Source organism: Phaseolus vulgaris, chromosome 8, assembly GCF_051622355.1.
Source record: "Phaseolus vulgaris cultivar YP4 chromosome 8, ASM5162235v1, whole genome shotgun sequence".
In the NCBI taxonomy this organism is placed as follows: Eukaryota; Viridiplantae; Streptophyta; class Magnoliopsida; order Fabales; family Fabaceae; genus Phaseolus; species Phaseolus vulgaris.
Window position 1 is genome coordinate 4,696,398 of NC_143505.1, and position 22,189 is coordinate 4,718,586.

Below are 22,189 nucleotides of genomic sequence, written 5' to 3' on the forward strand. Positions count from 1 at the left end.
ATGTTTGGGACAATTGAGGTAGTTATTAAAAAAATATTCCCTCTTACTAAAGAATAAAATTATCAAATTGTTAAAATATATATATATATATATATATATATTCCTTTATATAATTATATCAATATAATTACAAATTTAAATATTATAATATTTATTAAAATATAAATTATTATGAAAAATTAAAAATAATAATAATAATTTTGTTAAAATTATAATATTATAATTATATAGTATTTGAGGATAATTATTATTTATTACAGGTAGTTTTTATAGATAATAAAATTAATAAAAATAGTTATATTAGTAAGGGTAAAATTAGTACCAATTAATAGTTATAACTCTTCTTTTATGAATAGTTATAGATATAAAAGTGTTTAAATAAGTAAAAATAACAATTAAAAATATAAATAAATAAAAAATTAGAGAGACAAGTTTAAAAAGGAATAAATTTTGTGTTCCTACAAATATAGTAAGTGAACTGTATAACTCTTAATCATTAAACACGGTAGTTGTGTAATTGTTTATTTGATAGTTTTACTAGTTAAATGAATAATTTAATATTAATTTTTTTTTTCTATTTTGGTATATATTATTTTACCTTAAAGAGATTAGACAAAAACAATTTGAAAACTTTTAATGAAGAAGTTTAAACTTCATTATTCTTTCGTAATTCTTTCCTTTATTTATAATTCTTTTATCGTTTTTAATCAAATAATTTTCTCCTCCTAACAAATTGTACACCTTCATCCCTTTTATTCTTCATAACACACATTAATATTTATTATTGTCTTTCACTTCTTTCATTAATGGGTTGGTGGATTCTTTTGTAAATTCCATAAGAAAATATAAAAACAATTTATGTAGAAACGTTTTCTTGATTGACTTTTTATTGTATTTTTTTTATTAGTTTTTATATTGGTGTTTAAACAAGTAAAAATAATTAAAAAAATAAATATAAATTTTAGAAGAATAAAAGTTCAGAAAATTAAATAACATTGTAACTTCTACAAATATGGTGAGTGACCTCCTTGAATTTTAGTCATAAAAAATGTAGCTATTTTATTACTTATTTGTTAACTTTACTACTTAACTAGAAATATTTAATGTATTGTTTTCTCCTTTTCAGCATTCATTTTTATATGTTGACAAGGTAAGACAAATCAGTTTGTTTAATTTTGAAAAAATTCATTAAAGAAGCTTAACCCCATTCCTTTTTAACCCTTTCTCTTTTTTTTTTTAACGTTCTCTCCTCATTAACCAAACAATTTCCTAAACAAGAAGAAAATTAATGTTATGAAGGCACAATGTTTTCATGTTAATTAGATTTATTGGCTGGTTGATGGGTTATTTTATAAATTTCATAAGAAATCATTAATACGGTCAAAGTTATAAATGAAGGAAAACTAAAAGTTGAAAACAAAATAACTTGACCAGTAGGTGTGAAGAAGTGAAAAAATATCTTTAAACACATTTTATTGTTTTCTCTTTGTCTTCCTTTCATATGTTAAGTTATGATTAATGACATTCATTTTAATCATATTAAGTGTCTAAATATAGTTAAACTCTCTCATTTAAACTTTATTACATACATTATGTATATGTATGCATATATACATGTGTGTGGAGTAATAAAAATATAACTATGTCATTTTTGTCATGTAAAAAGTGAAATTTGTTGAATTTTGTTAAAAAGTGAAAGTTATAATTTCATATCACAATGATTGTCCATGTTAAATTTTGTTAAAATTTAATAGTGATAAAAGGTTTAAATTAATCATAGTTTAGTATATTTTGAAAAATGTGCATTACATCAAATTGTATCTATATAAACAAAATATCAAACTATTTTATATTAACATTTTTTTTAAACAATCTATAAGAAAAAAACTTTCAATAATCAAATGATGAGGCTTGAAAAAAATATAATCCAATTGATAATTTCGAAGATAAATCGGCATAATTTGATACAAAGAGAGGTTTATAATAATCATCATTATAAAACATACAAATAAAAAAATAATAATAGAATAACAAAAAAAAGTATATATATGAAAAGCAATCACCAAAGATCCTGATCTTGAAATAATCACCATATGCTTTACACCATTCACAATAATAAAGAGAATAATTAGAGTGGACTTCAATCATGTTTGCCTATAAATAAGATCTCATGAATAAATATTTGGTGGGTAAGTGTTTGATGTTAATGTCCAACAAATATTTTAATTATCTAGAATGGAAAAAAATAGAGTTTTAATTTGTTAGATGAATGAAAGTGAAGTAACATTATGGTATAATCTAGATCCACGTACACATTACTAGAAATAGTGTGAACTTTATATCTCTAAATAAATAAGGAAAGAAATGTATGATTGTTATTGTGATTATAACATATGAGAACAAAAAATCATAGGATTAAGAATGAATTATTGAAATTTATATCATATGATTATAGATTAACATTTTTGAAGATAGTTGGAGTTATGAAAATTCTTAATAATGAAGGAAAAAAAACAATTGAGGTAACAATGAAGAAAAAGAAAAAACTAATATAAACATAATTAGATGTTATTCTAATATAAACATAATTAGATATTATTCTAATAAAAAAATAAAATAACCAAAAAAAGACAATGCCAAAACAATAAAACAAAAGTACTGTGCTGCAATAAGGAAATAAGAAAAACACGGATAAAAAAAATAGTATTTTTAACATTCTATTTACATATATTTACCATAAATAAAAAATAAAATATAAAATGTCACACCCCATCTTTCTATTACAAAAAGAAGGTAGGAGTATTTAGATATGTTAACCTAAAATGACATATCACATTATATATATATATATATATATATATATATATATAAAGATAAAAGAAGGTTACCTTTTGTAAATATTCATTAATTAAATAAATAGTAAAAAAACAAATTTATAAATATAAAAAACAAACAACACTAAAACATTGATAAATTGAAAAATAAAATTGTCACGTTAAAATGTAATAATCAGTGTTTATCATCACCACAAAAACACAAAATTTTAAATTCAACTAAATTTGTGCAATAGTTTTCATTTTTAAAAATAAATTTCTCATAGTTCTTTTGTTTGAACAAATTTAAAATAAGAAAAAATTTATTCCAGGGCAACAAAAATTAACCAATAAATGAAAATGTATATTTTTATATCAAAATATATTGTAAAAAGATCAGATTATTATCTATAAATTAAATAAATAAACTTTAGATAAACACGAGCTTCTACTCGAAGTTATCATGAAACAAGGATGACATAATAATAATAAATAAAAAATCAGTTAATAAATAAATAGTAAATATAAAATGAAAACATGAAAAAAAATATATATTTTTTTTAATCTATGAAAACGGAAGGAAAATATTACTATTTAATTTTGTTCATAAATATTTTGATTTATTTATCAGACAAGGTGCGGAAAGAAAGGGAATAACGAAAAAAAGAAAAAGTGAAAGAAGTGTAGATTTGTATTGGCCTAGGTTTGACCAATGAGAAAGCAACAGCTCAGCATGTAAAATTGTAAAAGATGTTAGTTTCACCATATATTATCATACCATACCATACCATATGATACATACCATACATACACTTATATTTATTTTATTTATTGTGTTGTCATTTTATTTCGAAAATTAGACCCAAACACAACAAACCAAACCAAATCTGACTTTCCAAATCGCTCTCTTTCTCTGTTCAAATTTCAATTTCAATTTCAAAATTACAATTACCACCAAATCTTTTCGTGTTCCTCATTTTTTGTTTCAATTGTTCACGTTTTTATTCTAACACGGTTGTTAGGGTTTTTTTTTTCCACTTCACGAAACCATGCTCAGTGATGATTCTCTCTAGCTCTGCGTTTTCTCGATCCAACGACCACTTTGGTGAGTTTTAGGTTGTTTCACTGCGCGAATTGTTTTTCCCACGTGGTTGTGGAGGAGTTCTGTCGGTTTTGTTGACGGAGGAGGTGCAATTAGGGTTTCTCGGTGCTGGATTTGGTTTTGTCGGGGGGTTGTGATGGGGTTTTAGGTTTGGGGGAAAGTTGTTTATTTTGGAGTGGGGAATTTGCGAGCTGAAGCAAAGGGATGTTCTATTCTCAGTTTATTTTGGCCAAGAAAGGGCCACTTGGGACTATATGGATAGCTGCGCATTTGGAGAGGAAGCTCCGAAAGAATCAGGTGGCTGATACTGACATTGGTGTATCCGTAGGTACGTTTGTTTTGTTTTGTGCTTTTTGATTTGGGATTTTAATGTGAGGAAAATTGTGTTCTGTTAGTTAATGGGGTAATTTGTGATTGTAATTGTGTGTTAGTTAGCGGTGTAATTTATGATTGCAATTAATGTTTTGGAAGGCTTTGTTTTAATGAGGATATAAAAGTTTGTTTTGTTGTTTCCTGATCTAATTACCTTGTCGGTTAATTCTGATAGTTGCTGATAGTTAGTTATTAGTTACAGTTTAGGAAATTGTGCAGATATTGGCTTTCTTCAATCTGAACCGTTGTCTCAGTTATCTTTGAAAACTTAAACAGCTTACTGGTTGGGGTGCACAAATTTTGAGCTTTGTTAGGCTAACTAAAACAAGAGCTACATCTTAAACTTGTATTATGCCTAGGGTGACAGGTAAGGACTTCTGTGGGGTTTGAGAACCACGAGTGTTAAGGAAGGTATTAGCCAAGTTCGTTCTGTGTTGTTGTTAGTTCAAGTGCTTGAAATATTTTCTGAATATTTATTCTTGTATGCCACCTGTTGCTGGAATTTTCCTTTTCTTATCAATCTTGTGGTGCTTTACTCACAGTAATTTGTCTGGGTCATTGTCGTTTATTTGTAGAAAACTTGATGGCTCTTTTATTTGATGTATTTTTTTTTTTATGTTTAGTCTGCTCAAGCTTAAGAGAGTGTCTGGTATTCTTGAGTGAAAATGCGCAAGGATATTGAGCATATTTATTTACCTAAGGATTCTAAATATGACATTCTCTTCGGTGTAGAGGAATAAAAAAAGTAGTTCTGAGACGAAATTAGATTGATGAATGGAATGGCAGAATATAGAAAAAAGCTAAGGATGGGTCAGAATTAGAAACTTTGCAATATAAATGTTTCCCAATGGTAGCTAATAAATCATGCCTAAGGGACCATGGGTGCTTTTGGTTTAACAACTTAATTAAGTGGCTATTCAAAAAGCTCACAAGATGGTATTAGAGCTTATTGTAGGGATATTATTTGGGGTTGTTGTGTCACCCGCTATTAGGCTCCTGTTGGATCACTCACAAATATTTAATCTCATGTTGGAGATGTTTATTTCTTGACGTGATAGTGTGCTAGAGATTCCACATAGACTAAAGATAAAGTCAAATAGTATATAAGTGAGGTGCAAACATGACCTTACAAACCGATTTTGTAAGCTTGATTTAGACTTAAATTTCTCTTTCTTAAGAAGGTGTCCGAGCCATTCAAAGTCTATCTTAGTCGAATTTGTTGGGTCTTGTGTCACCTGTTATCGAGGTTCCTCTCTAGTTCCTACGTCGATTGGAGATATGACCAAATTACAATATATAAATGGGTGCAAGCCTCATCTTATAAGTCAATTTGTCAAGAGTTAGGTGTGTTGAAGATTCCACATTGACTTAAGTAAAAACCAGTTAATTGTATATAAGTAAGTGCAAATTTTATCTTGCAAGCTGGTTTTGTGAGGTTAAGTTAAGTTTAAAGTCTACTTTAAGACTTTCCCTTTGTCAAAATGAAATACCTCAAATTGATTGCAAGAAATAAGAAGTTGATCTCGAGTAAAAGGATCCAGCAGTTTGCAAATCCTTAAAATATTATATTCCAGACGTATCTATCAGTAGTAAAACAAATGCTAGCAATAGTTTATGTACTAGAGCCTTTTGCTGTCCCCTAATATTTTGGCTGATTGCCAGTTTATTGATTGTGCTTCTCCTTTCTTGAACATCTTAATGAAATTATTATTGGGCAAAATGATGATGATGATGATGGTAATGATTTATAAAGGAAAATATACCAATTTTGTTAAGAGAAAAATATTAATTTTCTAAATTGTGATAATTGTTTCTAAGTATTCAATGTTAATTTTTTAAGATTATAAAATATGCGTGAGGAGGTGTATTGGAGATCCCACGTCGATTGAAGATAAGGCCAAATTAAAATATATAAGTGAGTGCAAACGTCACCTTGCAAGCCAATTTGTTGAGAGTTAGATTAGATGTGTTGAAGATTCCATATTGACTGAAGAAAAAGCCAAATTATAGTATATAACTTATAAGTAAGTGTAAATTTTTTCTTGCAAGCTGATTTTGTGAGGTTAAGTTAAGTTTAAAGTTCATTTTAAGACTTTCCCTCTGTCAAAATGAAATTCCTGAGATTGATTGCAAGAAATAAGAAGTTGATCTTGAGTAAAAGGGATCCAGCAGTTTGCAAATCCTTAAAATATTATATTCTAGATGTATCTATCAGTAATTGCTAGCAATAGTTTATGTACTAGAGCCTTTTGTTGTCCCCTAATATTTTAGCTGATTGCTAGTTTATTGATTGTGCTTCTCTTCTCTTGAATGTCTTAATGAAATTATTATTGGGCAAAATAATGATGATGATGATGATGGTAATGATTTATAAAGGAAAATATACCAGTCTTGTTAAGAGAAAATATTAATTTTCTAAATTGTGATAATTGTTTCTAAGTAGATTTACTCAATGTTAAATTTTTAATATTATAAAATTTGAGAGAAAGGTTGGTTATAGCTGCATTTTGTGGAATGAGTGAGGACTATTTTATTCTTATGTCAAATGATTTTGATTGCTTAAATTTTGTTATGATAGACGAAGAGGGAAATTAATATTGCTCAGTACGTTGTATGTGGATATGCTGCATTTGGTATTAATTTTGATCATATTTTATCATTTCATATTATTTATTTGTTTAATTTTATGAATGAACAGATTCCATTCTTTTTCCTGAAGTACCAATTGCACTCCGTTTATCTAGCCATCTTCTGCTTGGTGTGGTGAGGATATATTCTAGGAAGGTGAATTACCTTTTTGATGACTGTAGTGAAGCCTTGCTTAAGATTAAGCAAGCTTTTCGCTCCACAGCAGTTGATTTGCCACCTGAAGAGTCCACTGCACCTTACCATTCCATCACCTTACCTGAGACTTTTGATCTTGATGATTTTGAACTGCCAGATAGTGACATTCTTCAAGCGTTAGTTCTTAAATACTTGAACATATTGTCGTTTGTAGCTTTAGCTATTGTTTACTGCAGTGGTATTTTTTCTTAAATTGGTTTTATCTAGTTTAATTTGTTTCATTTCATCTGAAACCACTTTGTAGTGATTTTGTCCAATGTTATATGTCAGATTTTTCCTTAGTATTTTCAGATGACTGATACAAATTTAATAATAATGCCAGAATTTTTCAGTCACCGATTTTTCGTTTGGCTATGCTTTTACAGAATAGCTCTATGATCTAAATGGCGATTTTGTGTTAATGGTTAGTGTGGAAGATAGGTATATTGGCTTATTAATGGAGGAATTTATGTGTTGTGAACTTGCAGTAACTATGTTGATCACCATGTCAGTACTAGGGAGCAGATTACACTGCAAGATACTATGGATGGTGTGGTTTACTCTACTTCACAGTTTGGCTTGGATGGTTAGTCTACCTTTTTTGTCTCTGTTTCTCTTTGTACTGATTTGTTGATAGTGAATTTTAAATGTGATGTGGAGAATTTTGTGGCTAATTTTAATGGTAAACATGTCTTGCAGAGCGCTTTGGTGACGGTGATGCTTCTCAAATTGGGCTAGACCTTGATGAGGTAATTTGTTTTCTTATTTTTAGTTTTTCCACATCATCCTATTGATGGAGTTGATTGACGAAATGTGATATATGTGGTTTAGGGGCTCCAACTTACTGATTTATATGTTATTGTTTTGTTGTCTGGTCATAACTAGGAAGCATAGATATACTGCATTGATGGTAATACTGTAAAAGTAATATATGCATCTGAAATGCACAGGCCTGGTATGCCTGATATAGATCTTATGCTTTTTTCATTTGCATCATTACATTCCTAGATCTGTCTTGTACATTTATCTGTCACGAATAGGACTGCTTTGCTGTTGGCTGCCATCTTATGATGAGCATATATATGAACCTTTTGTTGTTCTTGGAGCACTGTTATGCTTGGTTTTAATTGAGGTGTCTGTTAGCTAAGTGTCTTAATGTGTATTACTGTAGAAAATAATTTACTTTAAATTGACTATGCTGAGTATAGATGCATTTTTCTTACTACTTCTGGAGATTTTAATTTGATTTGACAAAATCAGGTTTTGTTAAATGACAAAGCTACTACTTTGGAGCATGATGACTTTGGTGCTAGTCTTCAGGTGTCTCATCAAAATGATGAAAAGAAAGAGGAGGTAAGCAAAACTTGAGATGAAAGGCTGTGGAAGCAAAATACACTTTATATTTTAAAATATTTGCTTGCCTTGAATCTTTGGTTTTATTGCTTGTTGTGTTCATTTTTCTCTCCTTTTTGGAAAGAGGGTGAAATGGAAGTGGTTCTATTTACTAGGGATTGTATCTTCTTCTTGTTTAATTAGTGATCTGATTTGTTTTGAACAGATTGATGATTTGCCCCCTAGTGGTAAAGTCCGTGAGTATGCTGAGGGTCCATCTACCCCCGGACTTGAAGAGCCTAACTTATTTGGAACTCAGATGGATCAGGGCAATAATGAAGTTGATTGTCATAATTTAGCTGATTTAAAATCAATGGAGACCACACAACATGAATTGTTGGGTCACCAAAGGGATAATGATGTAAATGATTGCTCCTTGCAAAGTAATGAGAATCATATTTCTTTAGATTTGCATCATGAAGAGAAATGCTGCGATCTGATTGAAGTGGATGGCAAAAGAGAGGAGCAGGAGCATTTAGCATGTCAGGTTGTAATCAAGGATCAAGAAAATTTGATGCATGAAGATCATTCCTTAGCATCATTACCCTTGGTGGACTCTTCCAATAAAGAGTTTCCTGCCACCATGTTACCAGAATGTGAAGGTGGGATGATCAATACTTCTGCTGTTCCTGACAAGGAGGAGGACTTGCAAGATGGAGTTTTGATGAACATTGACCCAGTTCCTGCTCCTCCTTTGGACCAAACTGTTACAAATTGTGTTGTTTCTTCTCCTGGTTGTTCTCATGTTACTTCTGATCAAGAGAACATCTCATGTAAACCATTGTCTAACATGGATGGATCTCAGGTGCCAGGATCAGATGGTTATTTGGAGGATGGTAACTCATTATCAAAGCATGAAGTTCTGAATGGCATTGAAATTTCTAAGAGTGATAGACAATCCTGTCCGTCTGATGGTGCTCTAATATCCAATGTTATTAGTCCGCTAGGATCACCTGGAAGACCTGAAGTTGCTGTTGATGTGGAAGCTCAAGCTTCTCAAGAACTGAAGGAAGCTGAGGGTTTAAATCATGTATCGCATGAAGCTGTGCAGCCTACTGAATCTCTCCTTCAACCATGCACCTCCCATCTGGGCCAGCCTTCTCTGTCATTTATTGAAGGTATTAATATAAGCTCAATTCAGGTGACTTATATTATTTAATCAGGTTCTTAAATAGTGGACTATAGTCTCGACAAAATGTAAGACTGGTGCCAACAGTTCATCACGATAGAATGGACTAGCTGAGCCGAGATCACTAACTAAAATGAATTTATTAAATGGAAATAGAACTGTCTTTTCATATAGATATCCCTTCAACACAACATAGCTCATCGAAAGGATCTCGAAGACCCACCAACGCACGAAAGCTAGGATCTTTCAGTAAATAGATTTCTATTTGAAGGGTGCATAACCGCATTGATAAGCTCACACTAGCCCGTCAATTTTGGATTCAGTGTAGTGTAGGAGTAGTGAAGTAGTCCTTGACTGCTTGCAGAGTAGTTCAGTGTGAGGGAGATAGTGACCATTACGGACTGTGAGCACGATCTCTTGATGGAGTCTGTTTTCTGGATTTCAACTTTGAAAACAATATATACTTAAAGGCTGTTTCTCACTTTCTCCCTTAACCCAACCTTTGCTATGTAGGACTTCTCATGACCTCATTTCTCTCTAAATTCATCACTGCTAGCTATCCCTTTATCCACTATCCCACCATAACATCTTTTGGGTCGGCTGGTATGTGGCACAATCCCGTATTTAAAACACTGAATTTTATTATTTTTTTCTCTTCATTTGCTTGGCTGTAACAGCAGGTGTGGAATAGGTACATTACAAGTAATTCTGTGTCAGCATTGCTATAAAATTGTGAGCTCATGATTTCATGATCTGGCTCCCTGCTTCTGAGCTGGATTGAGTAAAACCATCAAACAGTGGGATCAGAGTAAGACTGTTGTAGGATTGCTGCAAAATCGTGAAATTGGATATCCCAATATAGCATCTTTTGGGTCAGCTGACATGTTACAATCTAGTATTTAGAACACTGAATTTATTATTCTTTTTTTCTTTATTCATTTTTTAATCCTTTTATTTTTCGGGTTGGGTTTAGGCTTTTTTAACAAGTTTTTTGGTGCTGTATATTGATACTTTCTGCTGCTTCTCCCCCATTTTCAGACCTAGATGAACACTGCCTAAATTCTCTGCCTCTCTTTAGTGACTGTTTATGAATGTTTGCTGCTGTGTCTGTGACATGCGTTCAGTATCACAGTTTTTCATTATTGACACTGACTACTGTGACTGTGGCTGCATGCTCTGTTTTGTATTTTTGTTTATGAATTGGTTATAAATTTCAAATTTAAGTTTGCCTTATGATCCTACTTCTGGGATCTTGCAACCTCCCTTGCAAACCTATGTATAATCTCAATCTGGGTGTAATTACAATGCAATTTTACATGTGTTTCTTTTGGATTAGAAAATAACTTAGTGAGATAGAAGCGAAAGTTGCAAAAGAGGATAAGAAATCCTGAAGTACTGAAGATGACTATAACCAAAATCAACAAAAAAAGGGAACAGATATTAAGAAACATGCAGCATAGCATAGTGATCTCTGTGGAGATGTTAGAACACCCCTCTGAAATATCATGACCAGAGCTTGACATAGAAGCTAGAAAATACTGGATTCCATATACCCTAATAGAAGATTGCTCTGCTGCTAAATTTCTAGCATTTTTTTCCTACTACATGCACAAAAGAATTGCTGCCAGGAAACACCGCCAAAGTCCTTTTGGCATTTTGCCTATTACCAAATCCTCTGAACATGCTCTGATCTTCTGACCGTCTTTGATTGAGACAAACCAGTGTTCTCCAAAACACTGAACAAGTTATTCATAAGATGCTGATGTGCTAAACAAAAACAAATGAGAATAAGATTCAGAACTCATTTTGATATTTGAACATCATGTCACCACGATGTTTTACTGACTTTTACATTTTGTTGTCTTTTTTTCCATTTTGATTTTTTTTTTCTTTCTGAACATCATAGTAAGTACCCTTTTGTGACAATTCGAGTGGATTCTGTTTTATTGTTAAGTTACTCCATTTAATTGTATAATCTTGTTGACAGATATTATCAAACATGCACATTCCATTTTATTGATAATCTGTTCTTTTTACTCTTTACAGGTGAAAGAGGTCATGTAACTGATGTTTCAAATCCTGCTTTAAGTTACCAAGAGACTATAGAGCTATCTGTATCTAAAGGAACGCCTGATTTGGGAAAAACAGATGTGGAGCTTGAGAGTCAAATATTTAGCAATAAAGTAGAGAGTATAAATAGATCTGCGGTTACTGACATGCCAGAGCCTGAAAAGTTGCTCTCCTTAGCTTACCAACATGATGGTGAAGCAAATGATTTGCTGATGGCATCTACTCCTGACAACCAGGGTGCAACTGAAGGCCATACAGGTGCTGCAGGATTAACAGACATTTCTGGTAAAAAACGTAGCTTCACAGAAAGTACTCTTACAATGCAGAGTATGGATTTGGTTGAGTCTTACGGGGGAGCCCAATCCAAGAGAACTACTGAGTCTGTTCCTGGTGATGACGATCTATTGTCTTCCATATTAGGTATAAGAGTGGTCTATTAATGTATTTTGCTATATGTTTTGTTACAGTGTGTATTGTCCTTGAGAATGTGGTGAGGCTGAAAATACTTTGTTGGTGCAGTTGGTAGAAAATCTTCAGTTTTGAAAATGAAACCCAGTCCTGCAGCTCCTGAAATGGCATCAATGAAGCGGGTTCGTTCTGCACCTCGTACTAGTGCCTTGAAGAGGAAGATGCTTATGGATGATATGATGGTCTTGCACGGCGAGTATGTTTTCCATCCAATCATCTGTCCATATCTATCCATTTTATTTTTTATTGATTATAATAGAATGAAAAGCATAATATTTTGTCACTTATTTATTCTTCTCCTTTTTTACTATTTTCGATAATTGATTTTTACTCTTTTTTATCTATTTAATTGCCAAGGCAAGCCTTGTTGAGCAATTGATTTTGTTGTATTAGAGGTAACCAAGGTTATCAGACTTGTGGGAGGTCTGTAAACCTGACTCGTAGATTTGTAAGAATCTACTTCATACAAAAAATTTAATAAAAAAAAATATTTCATGATACCAATTGCATAATATTGAAATAAACAAGTTCATACACCAACAAAATATTATTTGTCAAACTGATAAGATAATTAAATAATTAAAACAACACAAATGTTATCATGTTTAAAAATCTAAAAAAAACCCAATATGTCAAAAAATCTCCAATCTGCCAAAAATCCCCAATCCGCCCAAAAATCTCAAATCCAACCTAAAAATAACCCTAAACCCAATCAGCTAAAAAAATCCCTAACCCTAAACCCAACATGTTACCAAACCCTAAAAAAGAACCCCATGAAACCTAGAGGCGTGCGGTGCGACGAGGTGAGGACAACGACGACTAGGGATGATGAAGATGATAACGTGACGTGAACATTGCGAACCAGGTAACTCGGTGACTCGGCCTCGAATTCGCGAGTTTGCACCGAGTTTGACCGAGTCTACTGCGAGTTTACTCAAAAATGAGTTTACTCACGAATCAATTCGTGACCCTGCAGTGGACTCTTAAACGTGTAAGGGTTTACGAGTTAACCCTAGGGTTGATAACCTTGGAGGTAACTAAATGACTGAAGCCACTCAGCCCATCTGGAAGGAGAGAAAATTAGATCTGCTGAAATTTTTGTGTATCCATAATAGAAGATGTCTAGTATGTTTAAAATAGCTGATATCAATATTGGATGGTTATCCAGTTGGGAAGATATCAGACCCATCTATTTATAGACCTCTACTTTTTTCTGTGTTGTGCACCTATCTATTTACCATTCGTCAGTGTTCCTAATTAATACTCCTAGGTTGTCCCATGGGCTAGGCATAGCGTAACACCTTTATTTATTGAAAGGATAACTTTATAACTGATCTTGCATAAACTGTCTGGCAATAGTTGTAACTTGTAATTTATTTTTTCTTTTACTTTTATACTTTGTTCACACTTCAATTTATTATCGAATTTATGATGCCACTTTTGGTATTTTGTGTTGTATAGCGTACCACACTCCTTTTAGTTTCCTGAATACTAATTGTTTTTTCTTCTTTGTTCTGAAGTACAATACGTGAACAGTTGACAAATACTGAAGACATCCGTCGCATGCGGAAAAAAGCCCCTTGCACTAGTCATGAGATTTTAATGATTCAAAGACAATTTTTGGAGGATGAAATTTTTCATGGGCCGATATTTACTGGTGAAATTTTTGGCTTTGTTTATGTTGTGTTATTGATTATCTGGAGCATTTGCTCAAACCTTTCTCTCCCCCTTTCTTAAAATGTTAAAATCTCTAAAATAGAAAACAAGTGAAAATAAGTTGTGGTATCTTTGGTACTTCTAGTGAAAGCATGTAAACTGAAAGTAATAACATTAATGAAAACAAACACATTAGTACATTTTATGTTTGCAATGCAGTTATTTTTTGGTACATGAATTTTGAAATGAGGAAAAATAATACTTTTATGATCATACGATGTATCTAATTCACTGTTCTCCTCATGACAACACTTTCCTCGATTTGTGAGGCTTCTTAATGTATTTTGTTCCATCTCTATAATAATTTTTTATAGAGCTGGCTATTAATCAAGAAACCACAATGCTGACACTTAACCTGTTCATCATTGATGTTATGAGCTGGCTAAAGTGGTCTACTACATGTTGTTTCTGCATCTATGGGATGGTCATGTCTGTTCCTTTTCAACTGTTGTCAATTGCTTTTCAAAAACCTATTTTTAAGTGCATTTGGTCATCATTATCCTGATTAAACCATCTTCATTTGCTTACTTTTTCAGAGCTTTGTCATATTCTTTTATGAAATTTCCCTCTAATATAATCTATGCAATTCTCTTATACATTCCAGATTTGACTACTGATTTGACTATTCTGCGAAAAGAGACAATTGATCTGACTGGAATCAAGGTTTATGATCATGGTATGGATAGTTCTATTGTAGAAAAAAAAAATGATCAAGAGTCCTTTTCTAGAACGAATACTGAAATTCATGGAGTGGTGGGGAATAATGAACCTATGGCAGTCCAACACCAAGAAGATTCAGAAGTGCAACCTCCTGAGATACCTGTTTTGTCTGAGAGTCATCAGTCTGAGATTAACTTGGGATCTCATGATATTGATGCTCACAGGCACACAACTTATGAACCTGTGGCTGTCCAACTCCAAGAAGATGCAGGGGTGCATCCTACTGAGATACCTGTTTTGTCTGAGAGTCATCAGTCGGAGGTTAATTTGGGATCTCATGATATTGATGCCTGCGGGCACACAAATATTGTTTCTCATGTGGAGGAGCTTGACAATTCTCAAAATGTTGAAATAAACCATGTTGGAGGAAATATTGCAAATTCTGAAGCTGAGAATTGCTCTGCTGGCCTTGAGCACGTATCTTCATCCTTAACTGAAGTCTTTGAAAGTGATTTTACCAAATCCCTGACTCTCATGGATAAAACCAATGATCTCGTTGGTTCTATTCATTCAAATATTTTGAGCATTCCAAATGCTGAGAACTTGAACACAGTCCCTATTCTAGAGGATGAGTTTGTGCAGGATCAGAGCGATAGAAATGGATTAGGTGCTATTGAGCTTAGCATGGAAACTAGAACACAAGTTCAAACAGATGGTTTTGAAGCCAATGATTTGTATGCATCCTTGGCTACTGGTTCTAAAGAAACTGATGAATTTACTGATATTCAGGCTTCCTTTAATGGTGATCTACCATCAGAGGAAAATGGAAACAGTATGCTGGGGCAGTTAAATGAGGATCAAATTGTTGCTTCTGCCATGGAGTGTGATGACAAGGGTGCAACTGACTGCATATTTATAGGAAATGCTAATGTAGACTGTTTACAATCTGAAGCACTCAGTGTAGATGCAAAAGAGAGTTCTTTGAAAGACGAAGAAAACCTAGTCTTTCAGGAACCTGGACTACAAAGTACAGTGTACCCTGAAATTAGGAGTCCCTATGTAGAACACAATGATGTAAGTTCTCCAGTTTGCCTTAATTTTGCCTTTTTCCATATATTTTATTTGTTGGATTTGTCTCTTATTCTTCTACTAGAATTATTTAGCATAGTTGATATACCTGACAAATTTTAAGCATTGCTTGATAACATTGAGCCGTGACTAAAGCTTATTATTGACAACAATCTGTTTTTATTTCAAACTTTTGTTTTTCTTAAGAAAACAGTAATTCTGGACATAGTTTGGTGATAAAGTTTTGATTTTAAGCAGGAGCGGGAATTTTATTTTATTTTGACTCATGTTAGACATCACAATGAAACCTGACACCCGAGGTCCAACTATCATATTTCATCACATGAAGGATAATAAAACAATTGGGTTTTGAATGTGGTGATGTCCATATTTTTTACACTCAGTTCTCACAACAATTAAAGCTAATTTTCTGGGTCCTAAAAATTGAAATCGGTACCAAAGAGAAAGGGTGTGGTATGGTATGGTCTAACCCTAAGTTCGGTCCAGGAAAATAGCAATGTTAGTTATAGCCTGTAGTTTTCAAAATTGCAACAGTTATAGTCGCCGCTTTAGTATTATGATGTGGTGAGCCCTCACCTAACCCGAATCCATCCAACCAGCAAGTGTCCCCAACTTCTTCTTAGACTTTGCTACTCATTGAAATTGCCTTAAACTGCACTTTGAATCACACTGCACCTTCGGATGATAATGTGAGAATAAGTAATTCTGCTAATTTCACTACTCTTGATGTGTACATTTAAGCCTTTTTTTTGTTCTTGTACATGTTTTCTTTCTTCTGAAGTGGTCTAAATACGTGCCACTATGTTTTTGGCATTGGTGTGATTGTCCTGTAGGTATTTTGAAATTTTATTTTGAAGCAAAATGTGTGATCTGCTGTTCCTAGCCTTTGGAAAAGAAGTTTTAATTAAGATGCCTGTCTGTTGTATTTATTTACTATTTTATTCATGCTAATCAAGTTCTATGATTAAATGGTGCAGGAAAATTACATGATTGCTAGTGACACAGGTTTGTTTCTAAATGCTCTTTGATGTTCATTTTATGAAAGTGCCATCTAACTAATTAGTGTTAATATTAGTCACCAGTCAATCCAATGAATTATTAAGAGTCAATCACTCTTCATTTAGATGCCAGCTTCCTTTCCTGACAGTTCCTTCATGTCTCTCAATTCTTTGAAGTTATTATGTGTAGGTTATATGCAAAATAATATTAAATGTGTGGCAAATATAAGCAATAGTCAGTGAAGCAAGATATTGAGCTTTCATATTACTTCTATTTTTTTATGTTTATTTGATCTGTGGTAATTCATTATCTCTGTATACTCCCAGGTTTTTTGAATGTTGGGGATGATGAAGTAATTGATGATGATGAGGATGATGATTTTCAATCATGTGCTGAAGGAACTCACCTTGAAAATAGTGGATGGTCTTCCAGGACCAGGTTTGTTTGTGCAAGAGTTTAGTAACTGAAGTAACTGCACTTCCTTTTTTTTCTCACTGTTGTGCAACTCGACGTAAAGTTGTACATTTCGTCATGTGTATGGCAGTTTTTTAATTTCCTTTTACACCTAATCAAATACTTGCATTTCATTTAAAATCCCCTTAGCCATTGCCTTAGATGGGATGGATTCCCTTGAGGATATGAACAAATGACTTCATCTGCCATTACAATGTCTTTTCACATAAGCCCAGAAATTGTGGTTGTGCAGATGATTCAGGTTTAATTCATCTTTGAAAAATAACAATTAACAAACATCTAAAATTTATTTTATCTGGATCTGGATTTAGATTGTTTAGGATCATATAACTAAATTTTCTTTGCTAATTCATTTGAGTTGGCCAGATTTTTTTGCACTGATTCCCAGTTTCATCGATGTTATATTTCAACAGCAAACTAATGCATTTATCCACAGGGCTGTTGCCAAGTATCTGCAGACTGCGTTTGATAAGGAAGATCGTCAAGGAAGGAAGGAGCTGCATCTTGACAATTTATTAGTTGGTAAAACAAAGAAGGAAGCATCACGGATGTTTTTCGAAACTCTGGTATGGTCGAGAATTATTTTAATTTACACATACAATATCTATTGCCAACTGGTCTTATTGCATTAGTTTAACATCTTCACATTTATGATTAATGATAATTGAAATATCTCATTGGAGAAAAGAGGAGATATATTAACATGGATAGTGGGAAAATAGATAGGCATCTTTTTTAAGTTTTAAATGCGCCCAAAATAGATAGTGGGAAAATTGAATGCAAGAGTAAAACAATTAGTACCAAAGATTAAACCGTTCTCTCTGCTAGTTGGAAGTCAAATACCCTTGAAATAAGTGTGAGCGAACTCCAAAGGGGCTGAGAACGGTGTCTAAATCTTGTCATAAAACATGTTCTATTGGTTTAGATTTAGTTTCTGTTCTTACTTGAATATCTGCTTTGGAGGGTCATACATCACTCTTTTGGTGTTAGATTTTTCGTGTTCTCTCACACCTTGGACCTGTTTCTTAAAATGCTCCCTTTGAACTCTTCAAAGGCTTACTCGGAAACTTTACATTGGTTCACATGCAACTTCAACTGTGATTGCAGGTTCTCAAGACAAGGGATTATGTCCATGTAGAACAACCAAAACCCTTTGCCAATATTAGCATAAAACCTCGAATGAAACTTATGAGGTCAGATTTCTGAAACCTCGTGTAGTGGCAGATATAGTTGTAAAGATTCATTCGGTGGTAGTTTGGCTGGAATATGCTGGGTTGGGATAATATTTTCAACATTTCTCCCCAATTCTGGCTATGGTTTTTCCTTTATAATTTTTTGGAGATAGGATTTAGCTGTTCAGTTTTTTGTTCTTCAAAGGCTGGGGGGGTTGAAGTAGCACTTGTATCACCGTATTGATTATTCTGGGTCTTAATGTATATATTTCTGTAAAATGTCACAATTTGTAATTTACAGATGCTAATTTGTATGTCGTTTAAACTCATCCCTCCAAGAATGATATCCTGCTTTCTATAGGTATCATATTTATGTAACAGAAAGCACCTTGTAAGGTACATCATTTCTGTACTTTTATTTGTATAGTATCTAACTGTATTTAATATTTATCCTTTTGAGAGTATGTAGTTTTCTGTACATAGTTCGCATTGGATCATTGCCATCAAATATTTTTATTTATTTGGTTGAGTTTTGATACGTGAAAATAGTATGGCTCTGGTCTCAATCTCTGAAGACTTGGGTGTATTTTTAAATAAGGACTAAATAGAATTGTTTTTTTTTTTATAAATATTTGTGGGTAAACTTGTTTAAATTATTTTTTATTGGAAATTTCCCGTGCAGGAAGGGAAGAAAATAATTGAAGATGTTGATGATGCTTAAATTAAAATTGACATGCCCCTTTATGATTTTCTTAATGCATCGGCTATATTTTAAGTTTTGTTAAAATTAAAAATCCAGATAAAAGTATAAATGCGAGGAGTTTCCCCTATGGGCAAACTATTTTTGGTTAATAATTTTGAAATTTTTATAGATGTATTTATTTTCACCAGAATAAACTAGTTTATTGAGAACAAAATACTCTGCTTTTGTAAAAAATATTTTGTTGTAAATATTATCATAAATTCTTATATATAATTTTCACTGCGATTCTCTATGACTTGTATTGGTTTTCAGACCTATTACTTTTCTCCTAATAAAATTCGTGTAAACAATAAATATTCTTTTAGTTCTTTAATGTAATTTTAGTAATTGTTTCATTAACATCCAAGTATTTTTAGAATACCACTATCTTTGATCCTTTACATAAAAATAAATGACATTATTTTGTATCCTCATTATAAAACAAATGACTTTTTTCAAATTGAATCCATCCAATCTGTAAGTATTATCTTAGGAAACTGTAATTTTTTTCTGTATTTTTTTCTATTATACTGGAATGATGAAAATGATTTTTTAAAAATTTATAATTTTTACACATAAATATTATTCAATATGTATTTTGAAAAAGATATTTCGAAATTTATATTTTTCAATCAGTTTTCTGTATAGTTTTAAATTTATTTCAAAATTCTTATTTCCCTAAGGATTTTTTAAAATCCGCAACAAACAATAACATCAAAAAATGCGGTTGAAACATCACTAAAGCCTTGAGGTTGCAGGTTATGTGAAGTTTCTTGGAGAATTGAATTATTATGAGAATTTGGTTGATGAAACAATTTTTTAACGGAAATCTATTTTTCATAATTGCTCGAAATAATGAATCTGATATTTTTTTAAGTATATTTCGGATTATATTATTTGAAAGTATAAGAATTTTTTAAAGGGTTATTGTTGTAGGAAAGAATTATACAAATACAATAAGCAATTACCAAACTCTTAAAATAAAAAAATATACTAGCATTTTATACAAATCCTATCTAAAAGAGCGCTATCGTTGAATTGCTTTAAAATGTATCTGTTAAGGACAAAAAAAACATTTTAATAGAATTAAGTTTCCTTTATTCTACGTAATTTTTATTTATTTATTATATTCATAATGATAATATATACGAATACAGCCCATTTAACTTTATATTTTTCTAAAATATAACGATTTATTTATTTTTATTTTTAACTCGTTTAATAGTTATCATTGCCAATTTTTTTATCATGAGATATTAGAGAGTGAAATATTAAACAACTATATTAAAAAAATCTGAACTAATCTTAAAATCCTTCAAATTCATTTAAGAATCTAACCTTTTTTTTCAATATTCTTTTTTATACTTACATTTTCGATTACATGTATCAAAGAAAAGATTATATATAAATAATCACATCATATGTTGGCATAAAACATTTAAAGAAAAGCTACTAATCCAAAATAAAGACGAACTTTGACACAACCAACTTATTGAAATTAAAAAGAAACGAAAAAAAAGCATGCGGAAAGACAAGAATTGAAAGAACTAACGTTAACGTTAACATCACAGCTGGCTAGGTCCACTTACCCCAACGGTCATATTCCACCGACCCAAACAAATCACCAAGAAAAAATATGACCGTTATGAGAAAAGCCTATAATAGCAAGCACCACTCTCACTCCACCCATCACAAACCCAATAATCATCACTCACCAACTCAACTTCACTTCCCTGTTCCAAAGTTTCAATCTTCTCACTCAAACCTCAAATGGGTCTCTCCACAATGAACTCTTCCATCACTCCTCGCCACTACAACACCCACAAGGTGTTCCTTTTCTGCAACTACATTCTCTTGGGTGCAGCCTCCAGCTGCATCTTCCTAACCCTCTCTCTGCGCCTCATTCCCTCTCTCTGTGGCTTTTTCTTCATCCTTCTTCAGGTCTTCACAATCGCAGGTGCTATCTCCGGTTGTGCTGCTGTGGGGGCCAATAGCTGGTACTCTGCCCACATGGTGGCCACTGTGTTGACGGCAATTTTTCAGGGTTCGGTTTCGGTGCTGGTGTTTACAAGAACTGGGGACTTTTTGGGGCAGTTGAAGTCATATGTGAGGGAGGAAGATGGTGCTGTCATTCTGAAGTTGGCTGGTGGACTTACCATTTTGATCTTTTGCTTGGAGTGGGTGGTGCTGACTCTTGCCTTTTTCTTGAAGTATTATGCTTGTGTTGAGGGGAGTAATGGTGCCATTGTGGCTATGAAGAGTGGAAAGGTGCAGCAGGATGAGGACTTGAAGGATTGGCCTTGGCCTTTCCAAGTTTGATTCTTGTTTATGACAAGAACAGAACAAGAACAAGATGCTTCTCTGCTGATATATGATCATCAAATTCGTTGATTTGTTGGAGAATTGGATGCTTATTTCTCCTAATATAGATATATGTGTGTTTGCTTGTCTGTCTCTGATGTAATTAGGTGCGTGGTTATTCTTTACATTCATCCTTTTGTTGTTACCTTCATTTCCTTGTCAATCTGAAGTTCAATTACTATAATATCAGTTTTGCCCATTATATCTTGCCTGTGAGGTTTTTATCTTTCGAATTCTGTTGTTGGATGTCAAATTCTGAATATCGTAATTAGTTTGGAAGAATTTGTCTTTATTTTAATAATCTTTAGCTCTCAAGAAACAGTTTATAAAAATCATTTTGAAGCAGAAGAGCTAATATCTTAATCAATTTTGAAGAATTTGTCTTTATTTTAATAATCAAGAAATACTTATAAAAATCATTTTGAAGCAGAACAGATATCTTAATTAATTTTGAATAATAAGTCTTTATTTTAATAATCATTAGCTCTCAAGAAACACTTTATAAAAATCCTTTCACTTTCTTATTCAAAATTGAATCTTTTTTGTACCCATTTTTCCTATCTGGTTGAACACGGTCAACAATCATCAGTGAAGTAAGTGCCTTTTGTATAAAAATTGTTTAAAAAAATTCCTCTTAACTAAAAAATTATATCACTTATCACATTATCACTGCATGTAAATAATGCAGTGATAAAAATTGAAAACATCAATGTGAAATTCAAATCTCTGTTTTACAATGTAAGATTATCAATATAGTGAAACTCAAATCTATGTTCTCATTTTTTTTAAATTCTACATAATGCAGTG

At 32.2% G+C, this 22,189-nt stretch overlaps 2 protein-coding genes across 2 annotated transcripts; both read left to right on the plus strand.

Moving 5' to 3' along the window:
• Positions 1-3,606: 3,606 nt before the first annotated feature.
• On the plus strand, positions 3,607-18,743 carry SYN4 (sister chromatid cohesion 1 protein 4). The gene is made up of 14 exons (XM_068628494.1): positions 3,607-4,243; positions 6,986-7,247; positions 7,599-7,696; positions 7,810-7,859; positions 8,371-8,463; positions 8,669-9,620; positions 11,678-12,121; positions 12,221-12,365; positions 13,690-13,826; positions 14,490-15,619; positions 16,612-16,639; positions 16,960-17,071; positions 17,544-17,673; positions 18,215-18,743. The coding sequence occupies exons 1-14, from the start codon at positions 4,120-4,122 to the stop codon at positions 18,311-18,313; spliced, it is 3,804 nt and encodes a 1,267-aa protein (XP_068484595.1). The 5' UTR covers positions 3,607-4,119; the 3' UTR covers positions 18,314-18,743.
• A 1,962-nt stretch (positions 18,744-20,705) lies between these two features.
• On the plus strand, positions 20,706-21,593 carry LOC137823389 (uncharacterized). Its single transcript, XM_068628495.2, has one exon. The coding sequence runs from the start codon at positions 20,792-20,794 to the stop codon at positions 21,338-21,340; it is 549 nt and encodes a 182-aa protein (XP_068484596.1). The 5' UTR covers positions 20,706-20,791; the 3' UTR covers positions 21,341-21,593.
• The last annotated feature ends 596 nt before the right edge of the window (positions 21,594-22,189 follow it).

Excerpts from the sequence above, each read along its gene's own strand:
- SYN4 (XM_068628494.1), top strand. The coding sequence starts at position 4,120 with ATGTTCTATTCTCAGTTTATTTTGGCCAAGAAAGGGCCACTTGGGACT. Across the intron at positions 7,860-8,370 it reads TTGGGCTAGACCTTGATGAG|GTTTTGTTAAATGACAAAGC; the intron begins GTAATTTGTTTT and ends TGACAAAATCAG. Across the intron at positions 9,621-11,677 it reads TTCTCTGTCATTTATTGAAG|GTGAAAGAGGTCATGTAACT; the intron begins GTATTAATATAA and ends TACTCTTTACAG.
- LOC137823389 (XM_068628495.2), top strand. The coding sequence starts at position 20,792 with ATGGGTCTCTCCACAATGAACTCTTCCATCACTCCTCGCCACTACAAC.